The sequence below is a fragment of the Alligator mississippiensis genome, chromosome 11 (genome assembly GCF_030867095.1).
Source record: "Alligator mississippiensis isolate rAllMis1 chromosome 11, rAllMis1, whole genome shotgun sequence".
NCBI lineage: Eukaryota > Metazoa > Chordata > Crocodylia > Alligatoridae > Alligator > Alligator mississippiensis.
In genome coordinates, this window is record NC_081834.1 from 46,187,303 (window position 1) to 46,206,908 (window position 19,606).

The following is a 19,606-nucleotide window of genomic DNA, read 5'->3' on the forward strand; positions in this document are numbered from 1 at the left end:
TGCATCCTTGATTAATCGCCTGAGTTCATTGAGATCAGCTTTCCTAAAGTCTAGCACTTGCACCCTACTAGTTACCTTACCCACTCGCTGTCTTATGTTGAATTCTATTATTAGGTGAAAATGTTGCTTCAAATTATTAAATAGGAGATGTTGCTTCAAATTATTAAAATACTGACAAAAATTGAAATATGTTTCTGAAATGTGAAAATAGCTGGATAAAATTGAAATACAGTGACTAATTGTAAAATAATTCATACACAGGTTCCATGAAGTTGGCATATTAGGAAAGAGAAAAAACTTGAAAACCATGCAGAGATGAACTGACACAAGCCACTGACCTGCTACCTTCAGTCCCATTACAGCTTCTTCGCCAGTAATGCCATCATTAACAAAGCAGGTGTATTGCCCTTCATCTGAAGGCCTGATATTGAGAATCCTCAAGGAAACATTTCCGTGTGTGAGGCCATCTTTCCAAAACTCTGTCCTTGTCCTGTATTCTGGCATCTGTCGTCCAAACTGATCTCTCCCATCGCGGTACAGATGAACATAATTTGTGAACTCAGACCGGAACCACCTCACTTCCATGTTCTCAGCGCTCATGTTGGGGGACAGGTGGCATGGCAGTACGATCTCTTCCCCCACAATGGCAGTGACTGGCTGATCAGGTCCAACAACTGTAAACAGGGCTGTAAAATGTACCAAGAGTACCCCAAAATAAGCTCAGAAGTAAAAAAGAGAAATCCAAGATTTCAACATGAGATGGATACCCACCTGGCAGAGTTTCAGCCTGGACTGGGAAAAGGACAAATAACTGAAAACACAGCCTTAAAATAGAAAGGGCTGAGCAACTCGAACTGCAACTGACTGCCCAAGCTAAGATATTCAGTGTCTGGGAAAGGATAGAATATCCTGAATAAGTACAACATGTATTTTCTTGTCATAGAAATCCTAACGTTTTTCACTGGACATTTTTCTGAACACTGTATCCCATAAAATGTATTGGTGCCTTGATGTTTTAATCACATTTTCAGATTAGATATGAATATTCCACCTTAATATTGGTTTTGAAAAGCCAGTGGAAAGTAGAGAAGTAGGATGTTAGGAAACTGTGGGAACGAGGAACATAGAAGCACACAGAAATATGGAAAAATGATCGGGCGATAGATGAAGAACTATTCTCCTCTATGCTTGGGGAGAAAAAGGAAAACTTTTAATTTTAGATGTATTTATTTTTTCTTCCCACACAATGATGTTGATGCAGTCTGGAACTTCTCATGATTTCTTTTCCATTTGTCAGGAAAGAGTAGAAGTGGTGCAATGTGTCAATAAAAAACTAAACAAACCTTTCAGCAGCAGGAGAACACATTAATATGGAGCAGATACCTACCTGATTCCACCTTGCAAATATGAAAAGTAATGAAGAGTGCGAGAAAACCGGGCAGCGATGTGGAGACTCTGGAGATCTGGCACAATGAGGAAGGCATCTTCTTCATGGAAACTTGATCCAAAAGCACAAGGGGACGGCAGGAAAGAATTCACCTGGAGAACATCGAGCACTGGTTATCGCCTTTGTGTATTGGATTAACTAGCAAGAGGACAGCACGTACAAGTATACAAGGGGAACAACCTTGGCTTGAATAAATTTACGAAAGTGCACAATTAAAAAAGCCGCTGAAACAGAAATTCCAGGGTTATCCCTGATAACTAGGCTTGTGCGAAGCAGCTAGTATTCGCTTCAGACTCGGATTCAGATGATTTGGGGGACAGTGATTCAATCTGGTGATTCGAATCACTGTCCCGAATAGATTCGGCCAAATTGGACTTGGAGATTTGGCTGCTGCCAGCTCTCCGAATCTCTGAATCCCCTAGGGCAGGCCCATCCCCCGCCCCTCTCGCAGCCCAGCAATGGATGCCCCAGCTCCCGCACTTTGAGAAAAAAAGGCCCCGACTCAGCACTGACTCACGCTACATGGAGGGCTCTACACAAGCCCCCAGCACCGCCCCCAGTGACTGCCCCACCCACCGTGGCTCTGGCCTTTCGAGAACAAAAAATGAGAAAAACCGCAAACTCACCACTCCTACCCAGCTGGGGACGACCCCAGCTGCCCCTCGCTGCCCCGCACTGTGTGGGGGGCTCTTGCACAAGCCCCCTGACCCCCCGAGGCTGCTGCAGGAGCGATGAGTCCTGGGATTTTTTTTTTCTTAAAGGGCCAGAGCTGGGCCCAGCGGGACAGTCTGGGGGTTGGGGGAGCAAGGCGGGGTCAGGGGATTGTGGCAGAGCACCCTGCACAGCGTGGGGCATTGCGGGGGCAGAAGGGATCGCCCCCTGCTCAGCAGCATCCAGTGAGGGGGGCCTTTTTGTTAAAGCACCGGGAGCTGGGACCAGCGGGGAGCCACGTGAGGGGGGGCGGGCGGGGGCTGGGGGCTAGCAGGGGTCCCCCCATGGTGCTCTCTCCCCTCCGCCAGCCCCCATGCCCCTCCCCTACTTACCAGCTCCTAGTCCGGCTCCAGCTCCCAGCTGCAGCCACCAGGGACTACCTGAATCTTTTCCAATCATTTTTTGAATCATTTCAGACCTTTTAATTGGTCCCATGATTCAATTCAGACTTGGAGATCCGGCCACTGAATTGGGTTGAATCTCCTCTGAATCGAATCACCACCTGAAGCTTTGCATAACCCTACTGATAACTCCCTCCCTCTTTTCCCCTAAATGAAAAATCATGTGTTGAGACAGGTGATGATAAAGAGTTTTCATTACATTTAGGCTATAGTAAATGAATGAGATCTAGAATCATAATACTGTGCCGTGTTAAAAATGGGGTCTAGATACAGTCACATGCCAATATAGCTGTTCAAGGCAACATGAGACCTGTCTTCTTCAAGATCTTCAGGGTATTGCATAGGTGACTGTGGCAAGAGTAGGGAGTGTCGATCCATACTGCGTAATGAGCTGTATGCTCTGCAGTGTGGAGATGGTGTTTTGGCACGTCTGAGAGTGTCCAACAGTTTCACAATCCTGCACTATTTTCAACAGGCCAAGAAGCCTAAAGGAGTTTCACTCGCAGACAATGATGTAATTATCCAGGGTCCTAGTGTTAGACCGTCTGGTGGGATAACTGATGGAAAACAAGGACTTATCAGAAAAAAAACGCTGAGATATTTGGTTACTGAGCTTGGCCCTGGAAAGGGAAGTTGTGGTTTTGACAAAATGGAACGAGTGGAAATTAATACAGAACAAGAGTATAAATTCAAAGTGTTCCTGATCATTTCTGCTGTGGATAGTCTTACTTCAGAAGAAGTGTTTTGACATATAGAGTTGATTGGGAATAGTTATTCTGGAATTACTCCCCCTGAACAGAAGGCCTAAACTGAGTGTTTTAACTTCCAGACAATCAAAAGGGAAACCTATTTGACTTGGCTTAAGACTTATATGTTTTGAGAAGGCTTTCCGTTGCTCTGTAAAACTGGTCACAGGCTTCTGCTAGGTGTCTATTCAATCCTGCACAGCAATGCAGACATCACCTTTTGCTGCCTTTATGATGCCATGAACATTTTTATGGAGGCACAAAGCAAAAGCAGATAGACATCCGTACTCTATGTCACACTACAGTATGTTTACTACAAAAGGTAGCTGTAGTTTGTGCTGCTTTATTTTGGTGGACATCGTGAGCGGAGGGACGGGGTGTCCTCACAGCCAATCTCACAGACCAGGAAGAAACCACGATGCTCCCAGGAGTGGCCATGGTGCTCCCAACCGTGGTGCTCCCACCCCACCTCTCTGGCTGGTGCTCACAGGAGGGCACTGGTGCACCTGCCTGCCTGTCACCTAAGAGGGGAGGGTGGCCTGACAGGGGGTGCACCAGTGCTCTCAGGGGGTTTACATGCCCCCCCATGCACCCCCTACGCATTGCCACTGGTGGATATCTATTTTCTTTATGGCAGGAAAGCACAGGCAGCCTGGAGCTTCCCACACTCTCCAGCCACCTGTGGCAGAAGGTCTCTGGGCTTGGGGTCTCAGTCTTGTGTGCCCCAGGATTTTCCACACAGAAATAGTTATTCTGGATCAGGCCCCTCAACCCCAGGAGTGCCTGCATGGCTTTCCCTGCTTCCAGACATGTGCTTCCAGGATCTTCCTGGAATCTGAGAAAGTTAAGTTTCCTCCCCTCTAGAGACATGCCCTTGGCAATCTTTACTCTAATATTGTTCTCAGGTTGACTCAAAATGACATTTCACAGTTTTTATAGGAGTTATGAAACAACAGTACATAGGGCAAAATCCTGTTTTGTCTCATAGGCAAGTAAGTATGAGTCTAAATGAAATTCTACTTCACTTTTTTCCATTATAGAAGCACTATTATAACAATAATTAAATCCACTACATGACAACTCTGAATATAGGTAAACTGTGTAGCCATGCTCAGTAGAGCTCAGTAGAGCTACATGGTATCATCTCCGGAAGAGTGTGGTAACCACTGGTACCTTGGAGTAATTTTGTTCTGCTACCTGGTCGTTCACAGTCTGTATGGTCTCAGTGAGGCTATAAATTGTACTCGGGTGTAAAGGTGGTATAGGGCATTACCAAATCATGGACAACTAGCCTCATATGTTAGTCACAAGAACCAAGTGGAAGTCTTTTCTTCCTCATCATTTAAGTGGCTCTGCTTTAAACTTCACAACAGTATGTTTGGCACTTCTGTACAGTGGAAATTCAATTCCTTGATGCATAAACTGCACATGTAGACATTTATGTCAGTATTTCCCAACCTTTTCCAGCCCAAGGTACACTTCAATTAATAAAATTTTTCTGCAGCACACCAGTTGCCAATTTCTAAAATCACGAGCGAGACCTTATAAGCGGGCAATAAGGCGAAGTGCAGCATTTATTGATTAGGTGCTTAATACACACACACGTATCCCATGTTCATTCCCCAATTTCTGTTCTGCACTGGTATATGTTACCAGTCTTATCACTCCTCGGATCAACTTAGCGGTTGGCTAAGCTGAGCACGAGTAGAAGCTGAACTTCTGCTGGTCCTTCTCATCAGATGAACCTGTGCTTCAGGATGACATGCAGAACAAGACCCAAAATCAATGTCTTGCCCCATCTTTTATAGCCCTGTGAATTCACCTATTCCTCTGCGCTCTGCTGTATTACCAGTGTGTTCTTTCTGGAAGGTTAATTGACGTTGTTCTCTCGCTGTTCTGGGGCAGATTCTTGTTTTGGTCTTTTATCTGTCTACATTCTTCTGCCATTTGTCAAGCTGAAGTTTTCCTTTTGAGCTGCTTTTTCCTGTGCTGTGCTGTGCAGGAGCTGCCTTCTTTTAGCTGGAGACTATGTAATACCCAGGACCAGGTCTGGATCCTAACCCCACCACAGAGAAGGTGCAGCCCACAGAGCTGCCTGTCCGCTGCCCAAGCCCTTCAGGAATTGTGCAGTTTAGGCTTGAAGAAAAACATTTTCCATTGCTACGTTAGTGATGTAGCAGTGGAAGTGGACAGCATTATAATAGAAGTTGATAGAAGACGGCAATTAAAATATATAAAAAATATTTCAAGTATTCCTGCCTTCCCTCCCCACCCCCACTTTTTTTGGTTATGCAATGATTTCAAACAAGTTCTTGCTTGAAATAGTTTCAAAGTGAAAAAGATGTGTTACTGGGAATCTATAGGTTTTCTTTGTTAGTCGTCTATTGATTCTTAAAGGAGAAAAGAAAAGAGAGAAAATATATCTAGGAACAATTTTCGTTGTTTGTTTTAATTTCCATTTGATTTATGACAACACAGAAATAAATGTTGTGAATTGCTTTTTTAAACAATTAGATAAAGTCCAAGAAAATAAAATAAAGAAAAATTCATTTTGGTGAAAAGCTCTCATGAAAAACTGTTAAAAATTTTTACTCTCCCTTGGGATACTCCAATAAAATCTTTCGCCTTTTTATAAAAAACAGTGGAGAATATTCGAGTTCCCCATTTGTAACATGACTTAACCTGCCATTAGGTCATCACATCTCCCCTGAAAGTACAACCACAGTTCTCCATTCTGGCCACCCCTCCACAACTTCATGGATAATTGTTAAGTCAATGCAAAATGGTAACTTGCTTGGAAATATTCATTCCATATTAGCATATATGTATTTCTGTACTTAATAATATTTAAATATGTGCTTAATTTTCACTGATTTCAGAATTAATAAAATATACAATTTTCCGATTTGATTCATTCTAGAACTATTTTGCAATTGCTTCCTTTAAAGAAACTATTAAAATACTTAACCCTACCATCAGACCATGAAAACTGCAGAAGGAAACGGTTGAAAGAAAATGACAAAAAATCCTCCCTCCCCAAAATGTCTATGACATCTGTCTGTAAAGAATTTCTAATTAAATTAATTTTGAATGTACAAATAATGTAGCATTTGAATAAATAATAAAACATATAGTCAATGGATCATCTAATCTTTGTATTATGAAACGACCTATAAAAATGGTGTCTATTCGATGGCATGGAAGTTCTCAGAAATGTTTATCGATCAGTTGAAGTTCACCTACCTGACCGATCCTCCTGAGGAGTTTTATGTTGTGCTCTGCCCTCCCTAAGATATCTTTGGTTCTGACAAGAAGTTGGAAGTAGTTCCTTAGAGCGTCAGCCGTCACGTTCCACGTCTAATTCCAGCGCTCAAACCACTTTAGGGTTTAATTGTAGCTTTTCTCTCCTGTTTTTAAACGACTCTTTTTGTTTCAAATTGCTATATGAATTTCAATCCTGCAGCATGTGTTACACTGGAACGTAAAAGTAACAGCAGTTGGAAAGCTGTAGCAATTTCAAATGGTGTCAAATTAGATTAGTGTCTTATCTTAGAGAGACAGCCAGCATACCACAAGTCGGGGCACCTAGGAACATGGGACTGGAAGGGCCTGTGAGGCCAAGTCGAGTCTTCTGTATTCCCGGGCTGGGCTTTACCCAGTGGTTCCTAACAATCACTTCAAACCCCCCAGTACCGCAAGTCGTAGTCATCGTTCACAGTATCTGATTATGAGAATGACAGCCTTCCTGTAGATAAGGAAGTCACCAGTGAGTCCAGAGATGCCTGAAGAGGCCAATCCAAGTTTTGCAAGCTTGACTTCAGATGTGCCATCCAGTTCCAGAAGGAAGGAATGGATCTGGGTGATGTCGGGTCACGTCTCCCTTTCTTCTCTCACTGACTTGTCTCCATAGTGAAGTGAGTTTCCTCAAAATAGTTGATGCCTCGTCATAGTTAGGGACAATTCAGTGCTCAAGTCTCCCATGTATTGATGTTAATTTTTCATTTCTTATGCATGTCAAATGAAAGTATTTGAAAGAAATTACAATTCTGAAACAATGACATCTTACAAAAAATTACACCCTCCACAGACAGGAAGTATACAAAAAAAATCAGTATGCAGGTTTGACAATATACCATATATAAAGCAAATATAAATGAGGGTAAAGGCAGAAGATGCGGGAGTCTGGGCTCTGGGGGTTGCGAGAGACTCTGTGAAGAGGAAGGGATGGATCAGTCCCACCCCTGAGGAGGGGATCTGCGCTATTTTTCAGTGTGGGGTAAGTACTGGGCTCTCACACCCCCTGATCACACACTCCTGCCCCTGAGCCAGCGCCAGGAGCTGATCCGGTCTCTCTGAACTGAGTTGGGGCGGGTGGCATTTTTGGACGTTGGCAAAGAAGTCCCTTTCTTCACTTTCCAGACTGTGTTTTTTACGGGGCAGAGAATCCGCCCTTGGTTCTGGGTTGGTTCAGTAGCTTATCTCGAGCTATGTCCATAGCTCTTTAATGAAATATCTGACTGAAATTGGGACTCCCCAGCCTCAGGCTTGTCTGTGTGGCTCTGCAGGGGGGTCAGCAGCTTGCAGCAATGACTGGGTCAGAAGTGGTGGCCCGCTACTCCGAGGTTGACCCCCCTGCTCTGAAAGACTTGTGCCTTCCTGCAGGTGTTCCCACTGTCTACTCTCTGTCCTTGATAGTTAGACAGCCTCTCTGATTCGAAGGCTGTGTAAAACAGTGTGAGACCCAGGTTTTTTAGAAATCAGATAACCCCTGGATACATATATCTTCAAGCCAATTCCCAAAGAGCAAATCTTTCAATACCACTTTCAAGCTATCAATGGAGACATTAGTAGTTAGATCCTAACAGGTGATGCCTGTTTCCACACAGCTACTTTTCTTCTCCTCATTAAAGTGTTAAAAAGGGAAGCTTGTCACATCCTCAAGCCTATGAAAGGAATGGGTGTGATTGAAATGTTTCTAATCCTTGGTTTCAGGGTGGAGAAGATTTGCAGTGCTTATTGAAGAAGGTAATTAATGATTGTGGTTTATTAGTGATCACAACCCACCTCCCATGTGAAATCCTCCCTCCTTGGGTGGATGAGAAGGCAGTGACTCACTAGCTCAGTGGAAACCTCATCATCAAACCCCAGCGCAAGCCTCATCAGCTTCTTGCATTTAAAGGATATCAAAAGGACAGCGTCAGGTATTTTCTGTGGCCGTGTCCCACCAAAACATGATGCACCCAGGTGTTACTACCTCTGCTCTTCCTGTCCTTCTTCTGCCTTCATGCACCTGTACAGCATTTCCTGAGAGCACTTCCCATTGCTACCAGAGAGCCATGGGGAGCACGCACCTCCTGCCTTCCCTACCATGCCAAGACTTGTCCTGCCTCCGCATATGTACCACCTGCTGCTGCTGCTTACACTGCCACCTGGTTTTGCTCCCCCACTTTCTGTTTCATAGAGGGGTCATGACCTGTAGATGAGGAGCTGACTGAATATTGTGAGAAAATTTTAGGATTATAAGGATTTAAATTTGAGCATGGGGGATATGAAACACAAGGAATGTTAAGAAAGTTGCTACCACATTGTGGGTGCTGGGGTTACAACCTGGGTCACCCACTGCCTGGACAAATGCCCTGAACACTGGACTTAAAAAATGGTATGACTCTACTACTTCTCCTTCTCTTCCTCCTACATCCAACATTGGTAGTCATGTGATATCTGGGACCTGCACTGAGGGACCTTCCTTCCGGCCCTGAATAAGATCAAAACCAAGTGTAAATGGCTACAGCGGATCCCTTGTGAACATCCTCAGAAGGGCAACATTATTACCACAGCAGGATCTAAAAATCGGTGCAAGCAGTGCCATAGGGGCTGCTGAAGTTAGACCAGGTAAGTGCTACTTACCTGCCTGAAGAAGGTTTGGATTCGGGCTGAGGGTCTCAAGTCCCCGTGATGAAGAGAAGAGGGAGCAGAGGGGAAAACTTCTGAGGCCAATCCTCCATCTCTGTATCCGTGTCTCTCTCACTGCCCTGTCTCTCCCCGGGGAGGGAATCATCTCTGCACTTTGAGATCGCAGACGTGCATGCATCCTGGAGGAAGGAGACTCTCCGGTTTATTCTTCTGCTGGCAGTTTCTGTTACTGACCTGATCAAACCCTCTCTCAGGGCTGGGCTTTGCCTTTGCCCCTGATTCTCTCTTTCTCTCTTCAGTGGGCCTGACGCTGGATGCAGACACAGCACATCCCCAGCTCATCCTATCCAAGGATGCAAATACATGAGTTGAGGAGATACACAGCAGGATTTGCCTGAAAATTGTGGGAGATATCTGCTGGGCTGTGAGGGCTTCTCTACAGAGAGACATTGCTGGGGGGTAAAGGCAGCAGATGCGGGAGTCTGGGTTATGGAGGTTGCAAGAGAGTCTATGAAGAGGAAGGGATGGATCAGTCCCACATCCGAAGAGGGGAAGTGGGCTATTTTTCAATGTGGGGGTAAGTACTGGGCTCTCAAATCCCCTGATCACACACTGCCTATTTGTTGTTACGTTGTTGTGGTCCAGGAGGACACGTGGAGTACGGCAGATTGAAAGAATGGAAAATAGTACTAAAAATGAGTGCTTGTCCATATGAGCATCCTCACTAGGGGGGACATGTCTCAAGTATTTAATCTCAGATGTTTTGTCTTCTATCCCACTGCATGCCCTAACCCCACTCTTTTATATGCTTGGATCTGAAGGCCTTGAAAGAGGCAAAGGCAATCAGGACATGTAGTAGACATGATATCTGTTATTAGACCAACGAGATTTTTGCAAAAAAAAAAAAATTCTTTAATTTCAAGCTTTCAGACACAAACACCCTTCATTGTGCATTTGAGAAAAGATTGTAAAAGTTCTGCTGGGTAGGAATGGAAGTTCATATTTCAAAGGATTTCACAGAAGAGTCAATAAAAAGAGGCAAGGATTTTTTAGGTGATATTTATATTGGACCAAGTACGTGAAGGATGGGTTAGTATTTGCACCCGAGGGCCACATACAGAGCTTTGATGAGCTGTCAGGGGCCAGGACAGTACCACGTATCCTCCCCCCACCCCACAACAACTTGCCAAAGCTCTCTTTGGGGCTGTGCATGGGCAGGGAGCAGTGTTAGGGAGCAGGACAGGCAGGCAAGGCTAAGCACGTGGGGCCAAGTCGTAGAGTGTTGACAGCACGGGGCCAGAGCTCAGCCGAGATGTGATCTGCTCCCTGCACCCCCTGCCCTGCGGAGTGGGGTGTGTGTCTGTATGGGGGAATGTGCGGGGAGAGTGTGTGCATGTGTGTGTGTGCAAGGGCTGCAGCCTGGGCACTAGGTCTCAGGAGCCAGCTGGGCGTGAGGAGAGGGAGGAGGCCGGGGGTGCATGCAGCAGAGCTCACCCAGGTGGTGCGGTCCACAGCATTCCCCACAGTGCTCTGCACAGGGTCAAGCACCATGGGGGCAGCTACAAACTGCACCGCCCGGGTGAGCTGTGCCACACATGGCCCCTGCTTCCCCCTCCCTCTCCTCATCCTCAGCTTCAGCCTGCACCCACTGGCCCAATCCTGACCCCGACCAGCAGGCAGTTTCCAGCAGGGCTGTTCCTGATGTGGCTGCAGCTGGCCGGGTGCTGCTCCGCTCCCCTCGCCTCCAGCGCTGACTCCTCCTCCCACTCTTGCCCCTGCTGCACCACTCCAGGTAGGCAAGAAACCTTAGCCAGCCAGCTCCTGTGGGTGGCAAGGGGAGCAGAGCAGCGCTGGGAACAGCCCTGCTGGAAGTGTGCACAGTGGTCGGGGCCCAGGCTGGCAGGTGTGGGAGGGACACTGAAGGGGAAAAACAAAATGGTTCCAGTCTGCCATTTTGTTTGTGAGTGAGTCATGTAGCCAGGTCATGACCTTGCTGTTACAGACTGGTTTAAACTAGTTTTTTTCTCCAATAACAAGTTGAAGACATGTGCAGACCTGTCTGCATCATGGCTAATGTTGATTGGTTTATACTGTTGCTATGCTTATGATGTCACATTTTCTATATTACCCCCTCTCTGCCTATGTTCAGAGTCAGACCTCATGGCAAAATTCTGAATTTGTGTAGGACGCTGACCAGTAATGCTTTCTTTAATAAACTAAGTCTTAAAATTTCAATTGGCCTGTTCGTCTGAACCTCCGTCCAACGAACCCGGGGACAAAGTTTTCCCCTACAGTTTCCTGGTGTCAGCAGTGGGATGCGGCAGAACACCGAGTTGGCAGCTTGAACAGTCTGGGGACACAACTGACACCCCTGGCGCCAAAACTCAGAGGTAAGAGATCCTAATTAAAAAATCTCACTTAACGGGTCTCATTGTTCCCTAGCCTGGACAAGTAACATCTTCTCAGTGGTAAGCGCTCCCTACGTTACTTTTATAAGTATAAGACTTAGTTTATCTTATCTGACTGACTGAAAGATACTTTATTTGAAACTGACTGAAAGATTTGAATCTGACTGACTTGGGATCCCTAACAGGTAGACTGTTCTGATTTTGTCTGGGGACGCCTAGACTTTTCTCTGTTTATCCCTTCGCTCCTCTAACAGTCTGTCTGTCCTGATAACTCTGATTTATATTTGAGAGATTGTCTTGTGTCCTTCCCTTGTGTCTGGTTCACGGGCAGCCGCCCCAAGTTGGCCGCTTGCGAGCCAATCTTGAAAGCAAGGGCTCGTGTTCCAGTTTGTGCATCCTTTTGTGTCTCTGGCACTGGGCATCGCTCTGACGAACCCGTTTCCCCTTTCTCTTGTGTCTCAGGTAAATCTCTCCTAGTTTTGTTATATTATTCTGGCAATGGGTCAAAGATCCTTTTGCCCAGACCCAAAAACACCTTTGGGGTATATGTGTAAGGAATATGGAACTAAATTGGGTCCAATGAAGCAAAAGCACTTAGTTAAATTGGCACATGCTTGGAATTGTTATACCTATGAAAACCCTGGGTTACAGTTTCCTGATAAAGGAACCTTTGATCCCAATAAATTAAATTACCTGAGGGGATTCTTAGAGATACCTAAGCCAAAGCAGATGAAATATTGGTACCTATGGGATAATGAAGCTTCAAAAAGAAAACAAAAATCTATTGAGACTAGTCTCAGAGATTCTAATGATAAATTAAAAAAGCAATTGGCTACATTAAAGGAGGAAAAATTGGCTCAGCCTCCTATAAAAGAGAAAAACCCTAGTGTTCCACCGGCTCCAAATTGCCCTCCAACGTATTAAAACCTTTACCCTATTATGCCAGCGCCCAACTTTACCCGCACCCAAGAAGATACAGAAGACCTACTAGATTCCTGGGTACCTAGTCCTGTTCCTCCTCCTCCTGCCCAAATAGTCAACCCTGCTCCTCCTGCTGCTGCAGCTAGCTGTTCACCTACAGAGCCACCGGCAAGCCTGCTTTCTCCCCCAGCTTCCATTTATTTAGACTCCGATGATGATTACCTACCTAGTATGCGAGAAGTTAAGAAAAATTTAAAGGCTGAATTAAAACCCTTATACGAGGTGAAGAATATCCAAAGAGGTTCAAATGGGCAGACTGTAATAACCCTATATGCCCAAGAGGGGGGAAGATTGATTGTGACCACCTTCAGAGACCCGCAGTATTTTAAGTCAACTGTTCTCTGCCCATTGCGACAATACCCGCCTCAAATACCAGGCGGCCAACGGACTGTAGTTCATGTCCCTTGGACTGCTAGTGATATCACTGCCTTTTGTAATACCTTTCCAAAACTTTGAGAAAGCCCTTCTGATTTTAGAGATAAGTTACAGCAGGTCTTTAGTATTTACAATCCCACTGTGTCTGATGTAAACTGGCTCTTAAATAGTCTGTTAAATCCAGAACAAAAACGACTCCTAATTGCAGAAACTAGGAATATTCTGGATGGCACCCCTTGGCCACAAAATGATTACAATTATGAAGAAAATCAAGGACTGCAAAATTTGCAAAATGCTAGAGCTACTTTGCTAAACGCCATTACCAGAGTAGCTCAGACTCATGTAGATTGGACAAAAGTACAAATTTGCAAACAAAATCCTGACGAGCATCCAGCCGATTTTCAAAATTGACTTTGTGCAGCAATCCAAAGACATACCGGCATTGATCCTGCTGCAGACAACATGCGAGGGTTGATAGTTACCACCTATGTAAAGAATTTACAGCCGAAGTTACAAGAAAAATTACAGCAGTTGGTTCTAGGCTGGAAAGGAAAACAAATGACTGAAATTGTTCAGGCATGTATCGATTTATGGGAACAATAGCAGGTGGAAAAGGAAAAAAGAAAAGAATTTAAGACTAATGGCTTTGAAAATTCAAAATTTAGAACAAAAATGGTGTACTGATCCTCGCCCGCACACCCAACCTCGCAAAGACTTTTATCCTGGGGCCCCAACGTCCGATCAGAGCTCTCACCCAAATTTTAGCTTCAGACCAAGTGCACCTCCTTTTCAGCTGCATTCCCAACGTGGATGCGTCCAGATGATATTTGCAATTACTGCAAGCAAAGAGGACATTGGAAAACAAACTGCCCAAACTGTCCTCAACCAGTCCGCTCTCTAGCTTTCCACCCTCCAAAAACCCCCCAATGACGGTTTTCAGAGGTTTCTGTATCTCCTGATTGTGCCTTGCTAAATTCTCTTGTAAAAGCCTCTGAAGACGCTAGCGTAACCATAGTGGTCAATGAACAACCTCATGATTTCTTAGTAGATACGGGAGCCTCTATGTCCACTATAAAGTGTGAGGAAGCTAAAGAACTTGTGCCTACAACTAAAATAGTTAATGCAATTGGACTAGGGGGTTAGGTCGTTCCACATGTATATGCTAACCCTGCTCTAGTTAAAATAGGACCTCTGTCTGCTGAACATGCCTTTTTGTTAAGTCCTACTGCTCCAGTAAACTTGTTAGGAAGAGATTTGCTGTGTAAATTAGGTGCCACAATCTACTGTTCCCCTGAGGGTATATATTTAGATCTGCCTTCTGATCAGACCCAAAATTTAATGCTCTTGTTCTCTACAGACCCTGAGAATAACCAAATAGATGGAGACTCCTCCAACTCTCCATCTCTTTTGGACGTTCCAGAGTCCTTGTGGGCTTCCCACCACAATGAAACGGGGAAACTCTTGAACATTGAGCCAGTTCAGTTAACATACAATGCATGCAAACCTTTTCCTGCAATAGATCAGTATCCCCTTTCCTGTGAAGCTGAAGAAGGTATTGCCCTGGTCATTGATGCTCTTTTGCAACAGGGTGTTTTAATCCCAACTCGCTCTCCCTGTAACACTCCTATTCTACCCGTGAAAAAGCCAGGGAAAACAGATGAGCATGGAAAACCTGTTTATCATTTTGTACAAGATTTAAGAAAAATTAATCAATTTGTTGTCCCTTCTCATCCTGTTGTACCTAATCCCTCTACCATCCTTAGCATGATTCCCGCCTCTGCTATTTTTTTTTCTGTTGTTTATTTATGTTCTGCTTTTTTCTCCATCCCAGTACACCCTGACTCCCAATTTCTTTTTGCGTTTACCTACAAAGGAAGGCAATATACGTGGACACGTTTGCCTCAAGGGTTTACTGAAAGCCCTTCTATATTTTCTCAAGCGTTAAAAAAGGATTTAGATACTATAATTTTGCCTTGTAACTCAGTACTTACTCAGTATATTGATGATCTTATGGTTGCCTCAGAAACTGAAATTGCCTGTGTTATAGATACAATTCAGCTCCTAAAATGTTTAGCCCAACAAGGGCATAAAGCTTCTAAAGCTAAGTTGCAGTTTTGTCAGCCAAAAACTATATATCTAGGGCATGAGATCTCCAAAGGACATAGACATCTAACTGCAGATCGCATTTCTGCTCTTCTTTCTCTCCCCAGACCCACTACCAAGAAGCAGCTCAGAGGATTTTTAGGCTCTGCATCTTATTGTCGGCAATGGATACCTAACTAGCTTTACTAGCTAAACCCTTAAACGAGCTTACTAAGGATAATTCTCCTAATAACTCTCTCCCATGGACCGAGCACCATGAACAAGCCTTTGTTAACCTAAAAACTGCACTAGCCTCTGCACCAGCATTGGGACGCCCTGACTATGATAAACCCTTTACACTATACTGTCATGAAAGAGAAGGTGTTGCTACTGGAGTCCTAACCCAACCTTTTGGTTCTTCTTACAAACCAATTGCTTACTTTTCTTCCTTGCTTGACCCTGTTGCTCAAGGATTTCCATCTTATTTGTGTGCTGTAGCTGCTGCTGCATCACTTTTAGAAAAATCAGCAGCTATAGTGTTAGGTTCTCCCCTTACCCTTGCTGTTCCCCATGCTGTCTCTGCCTTGTTAAATCGTGGGAAAACTCAACAGTTGTCCTCTCAAAGGTTATCTTCTTATGAACGCACTATTCTAGCTGCTGATAATGTTATTATTGTTCGTTGTAATGTTTTAAACCCTGCTTCTCTTTTACCTTTACCGCACGATGGAGATACTGACTTGTTAAATCATGACTGCATTACTAAGACAGATCAGGTATTTACCCCACGTCCAGATCTCACAGATACACCTCTAGTTAACCCTGATTGTATTTTTTTTCGTAGACGGCTCATGCAAAAGAGACGCGATTGGGCAACTTCGTGCTGGTTTTGCTGTATGTTCACCACATGCAGTCACTGAAGCTCACAGTCTTCCTGGTATCTGGAGTGCGCAACCCGCTGAACTAATGGCCTTAACCTGTGCTTGTATTCTAGCTGAAAATAAGTCTGTTAATATTTATACTGATTCCCATTATGCCTTTAAAGTGTGCCACTCCACAGGTCAAATTTGGAAGCATCGTGGATTCCTTACCTCTTCTGGGTCTCCTATTTCTCATGCTCCTTTAATTAATGCCTTGCTGGATGCTATTTTACTCCCTAAACAGATTTCTGTTATGCACTGTAAAGCTCATACAGGAGGTTCTGATGATGTGAGCTAAGGAAATGCTTGTGCAGATAAACATGCGCAGCATGCAGCCCTTGATAGTACCCCACTTGCCATTTTGTCCAGTCCTTGATCTTTCAACCTCTAACATTTCTCTTCTCCAGGATGCAGCTCCAGAATCCGAAAAACGTGCGTGGCTTTCTGCCAGCTGTATCTTACATTCTGATACCTTGTGGAAGTCTCCTGACGGGCGCATCATTGCCCCTAAAACCCTTGTCCCTCATCTTGCATGTGCATCCCATGAAATGGGACATACGTGCAAAAGGGGGGTAGCAGAAAACATTTTAAGATACTGGTATGCACCCACTATACATGCAGAAGTGAAAAGGATCTCACAAACTTGTGCGATATGCTTGCAACATGGAATTAGCAAACCCACATATGTCCAGGCTAGTGCCACTCCCTGGTCTTATGAACCATTTCAAAACTTACAAGTAGATTTCATTGATTTACCGCCTAGCAAAGGGTTTAAGCATGTCCTTGTCATCGTGTGTCACTTCAGTGGGTGGAAGCTTACCCCACTAGAAGAGCAGATGCAGTCTCTGTAGCAAAGAAATTAATGACTGAATTGATTCTACGATTTGGCATACCACTTATATTAGATTCAGATCAGGGACTGCATTTTACTTCTCAAATCCAAAAGGTTCTTAGTAAAGCTTTAGGATTTTCATGGAAATTTCATACACCCTATCATCCAGCAAGCTCAGGGAAGGTAGAACGCATTAACCGAGATATTAAATCAAAATTACCCAAACTTTGTAAACAAACTGGACTTTCTTGGCCTGACATTCTTCCGATTGTGCTAATGCACCTCAGGAACATGCCTAATAGAAAACATGGACTTACGCCATATGAAATTTTATTTGGTAGACCTATGAACATGGGTTTAAACCCTATCAAAGACATTAAAGCAGTAGATCTGTTAGAAGGTCACGAAAGTGTGTTAAGTTATTGCAAAGGACTCATGAAGACTGTCAAAGCTTTATTTCCACAGGTCAGTGCAGCTTTACCCATTCCAACTGATGTTCCCTGCCATGCTTTGAGACCTGGTGATTGGGTCCTAGTAAAGGAATTTCGCCGAAAGGATTGCCTGCAACCTAGATGGAATGGACCCTATCAAGTCCTGCTAAGCACTAATACTGCTGTAAAGGTTGATGGAAAGTCTGCCTGGATCCACGCATCTCATTGCAAAAGGACATTAATGCCAAAGAAAGAAGAACAAATCAACCCAGAACCAGCCCAGTTGGAATTAGATCCCACTCAAATGGCAACTGAGGAAGAAGGTCTTCAAGAAACGAGTGTGGATACCCCTCACCTTGCTGAGCCCCCTCACAACTATAACCTTTGTCCTAGAAGACAAGCCAAGAAAAGGTAACTAATCAGTGCTATTAACACCAAGGTGAACTCATAGACAACGAAACCCAGAAGAATTGCCTGCAGAGGCAAGCCAAACAATACTTGCCAACATGACTGCTAAGTTTATTATGGCTACAGTGCTACTTAATTTAGCCATATTAGGTGCCCCTAATGCATACCTTGGTCTGCTACAGAAGATATCAATAGCCCTAAACGTCTCAGATTGCTGGGTGTGTGGTCTTAGTCCTAGGGCTTATAGCGAAGGATTTCTTATGATACCTCGCCCCTTGAGTTTAGAAAATTTAACTGTGTGGTGGGCAGACCCAAATAATGCCACTTGGACTGATGCAAGGTACCTTACGGTGATTCCTTTACAGGGAGAAATGTGTTGGGTACTCAACTACTCCCAACAAAATTTTTATTCAGTGGGAAATAGTAGTTGTAAACATTATGATATGGGAAAAGGAGTGTGGATGAACAATCATACTAAAGAGAGAACATGGTGCCAAAGTTTTAATAGATGGTATAACCCATATAACCAGACTAGTGGAACTGGTGCAATATCTTGCAAACCAGTGAAGTGGTCACATATCACCATATGGGAATGTTCTACTTTAGGAGGGCATTGCTATAGAGATGGCACCATAAAGTCAGCATCTCCTGACAGTTTGGGAAGGCCATCTCCTATTGGAGGTCGGTTTACCCTAGACTGGTATGAAGGCTCTTTTAGTAATAACCAGGCCCTGCAAGGAACCTATTGGGTATGCGGGACTAAAGCCTATCATCAACTACCGCCAAATTGGTTCAGAACTTGTTATCTAGCCTGGCTAACCCCTCCAGTCAGAGCTACAAAAGTTCTGCCTCCAGGGCATCACCGAAATAAAAGAGAAAGCCCCAAGCGAGCAGATCGAGAACAAGATGCGATAGCTACCCTTGAATCTTATAAAAATCCTTTAACCGTGGGAAAATTAATTGGGTGTTCTGTAGCAGGAATAATTCCACTAATTACTGGTCCAGCTATCTCCTGTTTGGGAAGATATACCCTGCGACTACAAGCGGTAGTTGAAATATTGGCCCAAGAAACTGAAACTGCCATAGCCAGTCTGGGAAACGCTATAAAGATCATAGCCGGAAATCAAGATAATTTACGACTAATGGTTATGCAGAACCGATTAGCCCTTGACTATGTTTTAGCATCTGAAGGGGGTGCCTGCGTTGTAATAGGCCAAGAGTGTTGCACTTATGTAAATAGTACCTTTGAATTAGTAGAAAACCAAGTTAATAATGCGATGGTTCATGCTGCAAAAGCCGCTGAAGCAGCCTTCATTCCCAAGGATTCTTCAGTAGATGGGTTTGCTTGGTTAGATCCTAGGGGATTATTCAAAGGTCTGATTGGGAAAATAATGTCTGCTTTGTGTATAGTTTTAATTTTAGGGTTAAGTTTGTATGTGATTGTGCAGCTAGTTTTATGTTGCACAAAGTTGTGTGTTAAAAAGTCTGAACGAACTCTCTCATCTATTTCCAAAGAAACGGTTAAAAACATGGTGTTAGAACTAAGAAATAATGAAATAGAGATAGCGAAACTATGGACAGACCTGTGCCAAATAGAAATAGAGTGATCCTCCTTCGGAAGGATCAAAGGGGGGAAATGAAGGGGAAAAACAAAATGGTTCCAGTCTGCCATTCTGTTTGTGAGCGAGTCATGTAGCCAGGTCATGACCTTGCTGTTACAGACTGGTTTAAACTAGTTTTTTTCTTCAGTAACAAGTTGAAGACATGTGCAGACTTGTCTGCGTCATGGCTAATGTTGATTGGTTTATACTGTTGCTATGCTTATGATGTCACATTTTCTATATTACCCCCTCTCTGCCTATGTTCAGAGTCAGACCTCATGGCAAAATTCTGAATTTATGTAGGACGCTGACCAGTAATGCTTTCTTTAATAAACTAAGTCTTAAAACTTCAA

At 44.1% G+C, this 19,606-nt stretch overlaps 1 protein-coding gene across 1 annotated transcript; it reads left to right on the forward strand.

Annotated features, from left to right (window-relative positions):
• The first annotated feature begins 11,292 nt into the window (after nt 1–11,292).
• LOC132244031 (endogenous retrovirus group 3 member 1 Env polyprotein-like) lies at nt 11,293–19,606 on the forward strand. The gene is made up of 2 exons (XM_059714950.1): nt 11,293–11,608; nt 17,279–19,606. Exon 2 carries the CDS (start codon nt 17,751–17,753, stop codon nt 19,257–19,259), a length of 1,509 nt encoding a protein of 502 aa, XP_059570933.1. The 5' UTR covers nt 11,293–11,608; nt 17,279–17,750; the 3' UTR covers nt 19,260–19,606.

Bases quoted from the DNA above. Each gene is read 5' to 3' on its own strand.
- LOC132244031 (XM_059714950.1), top strand. From the start codon at position 17,751: ATGACTGCTAAGTTTATTATGGCTACAGTGCTACTTAATTTAGCCATA.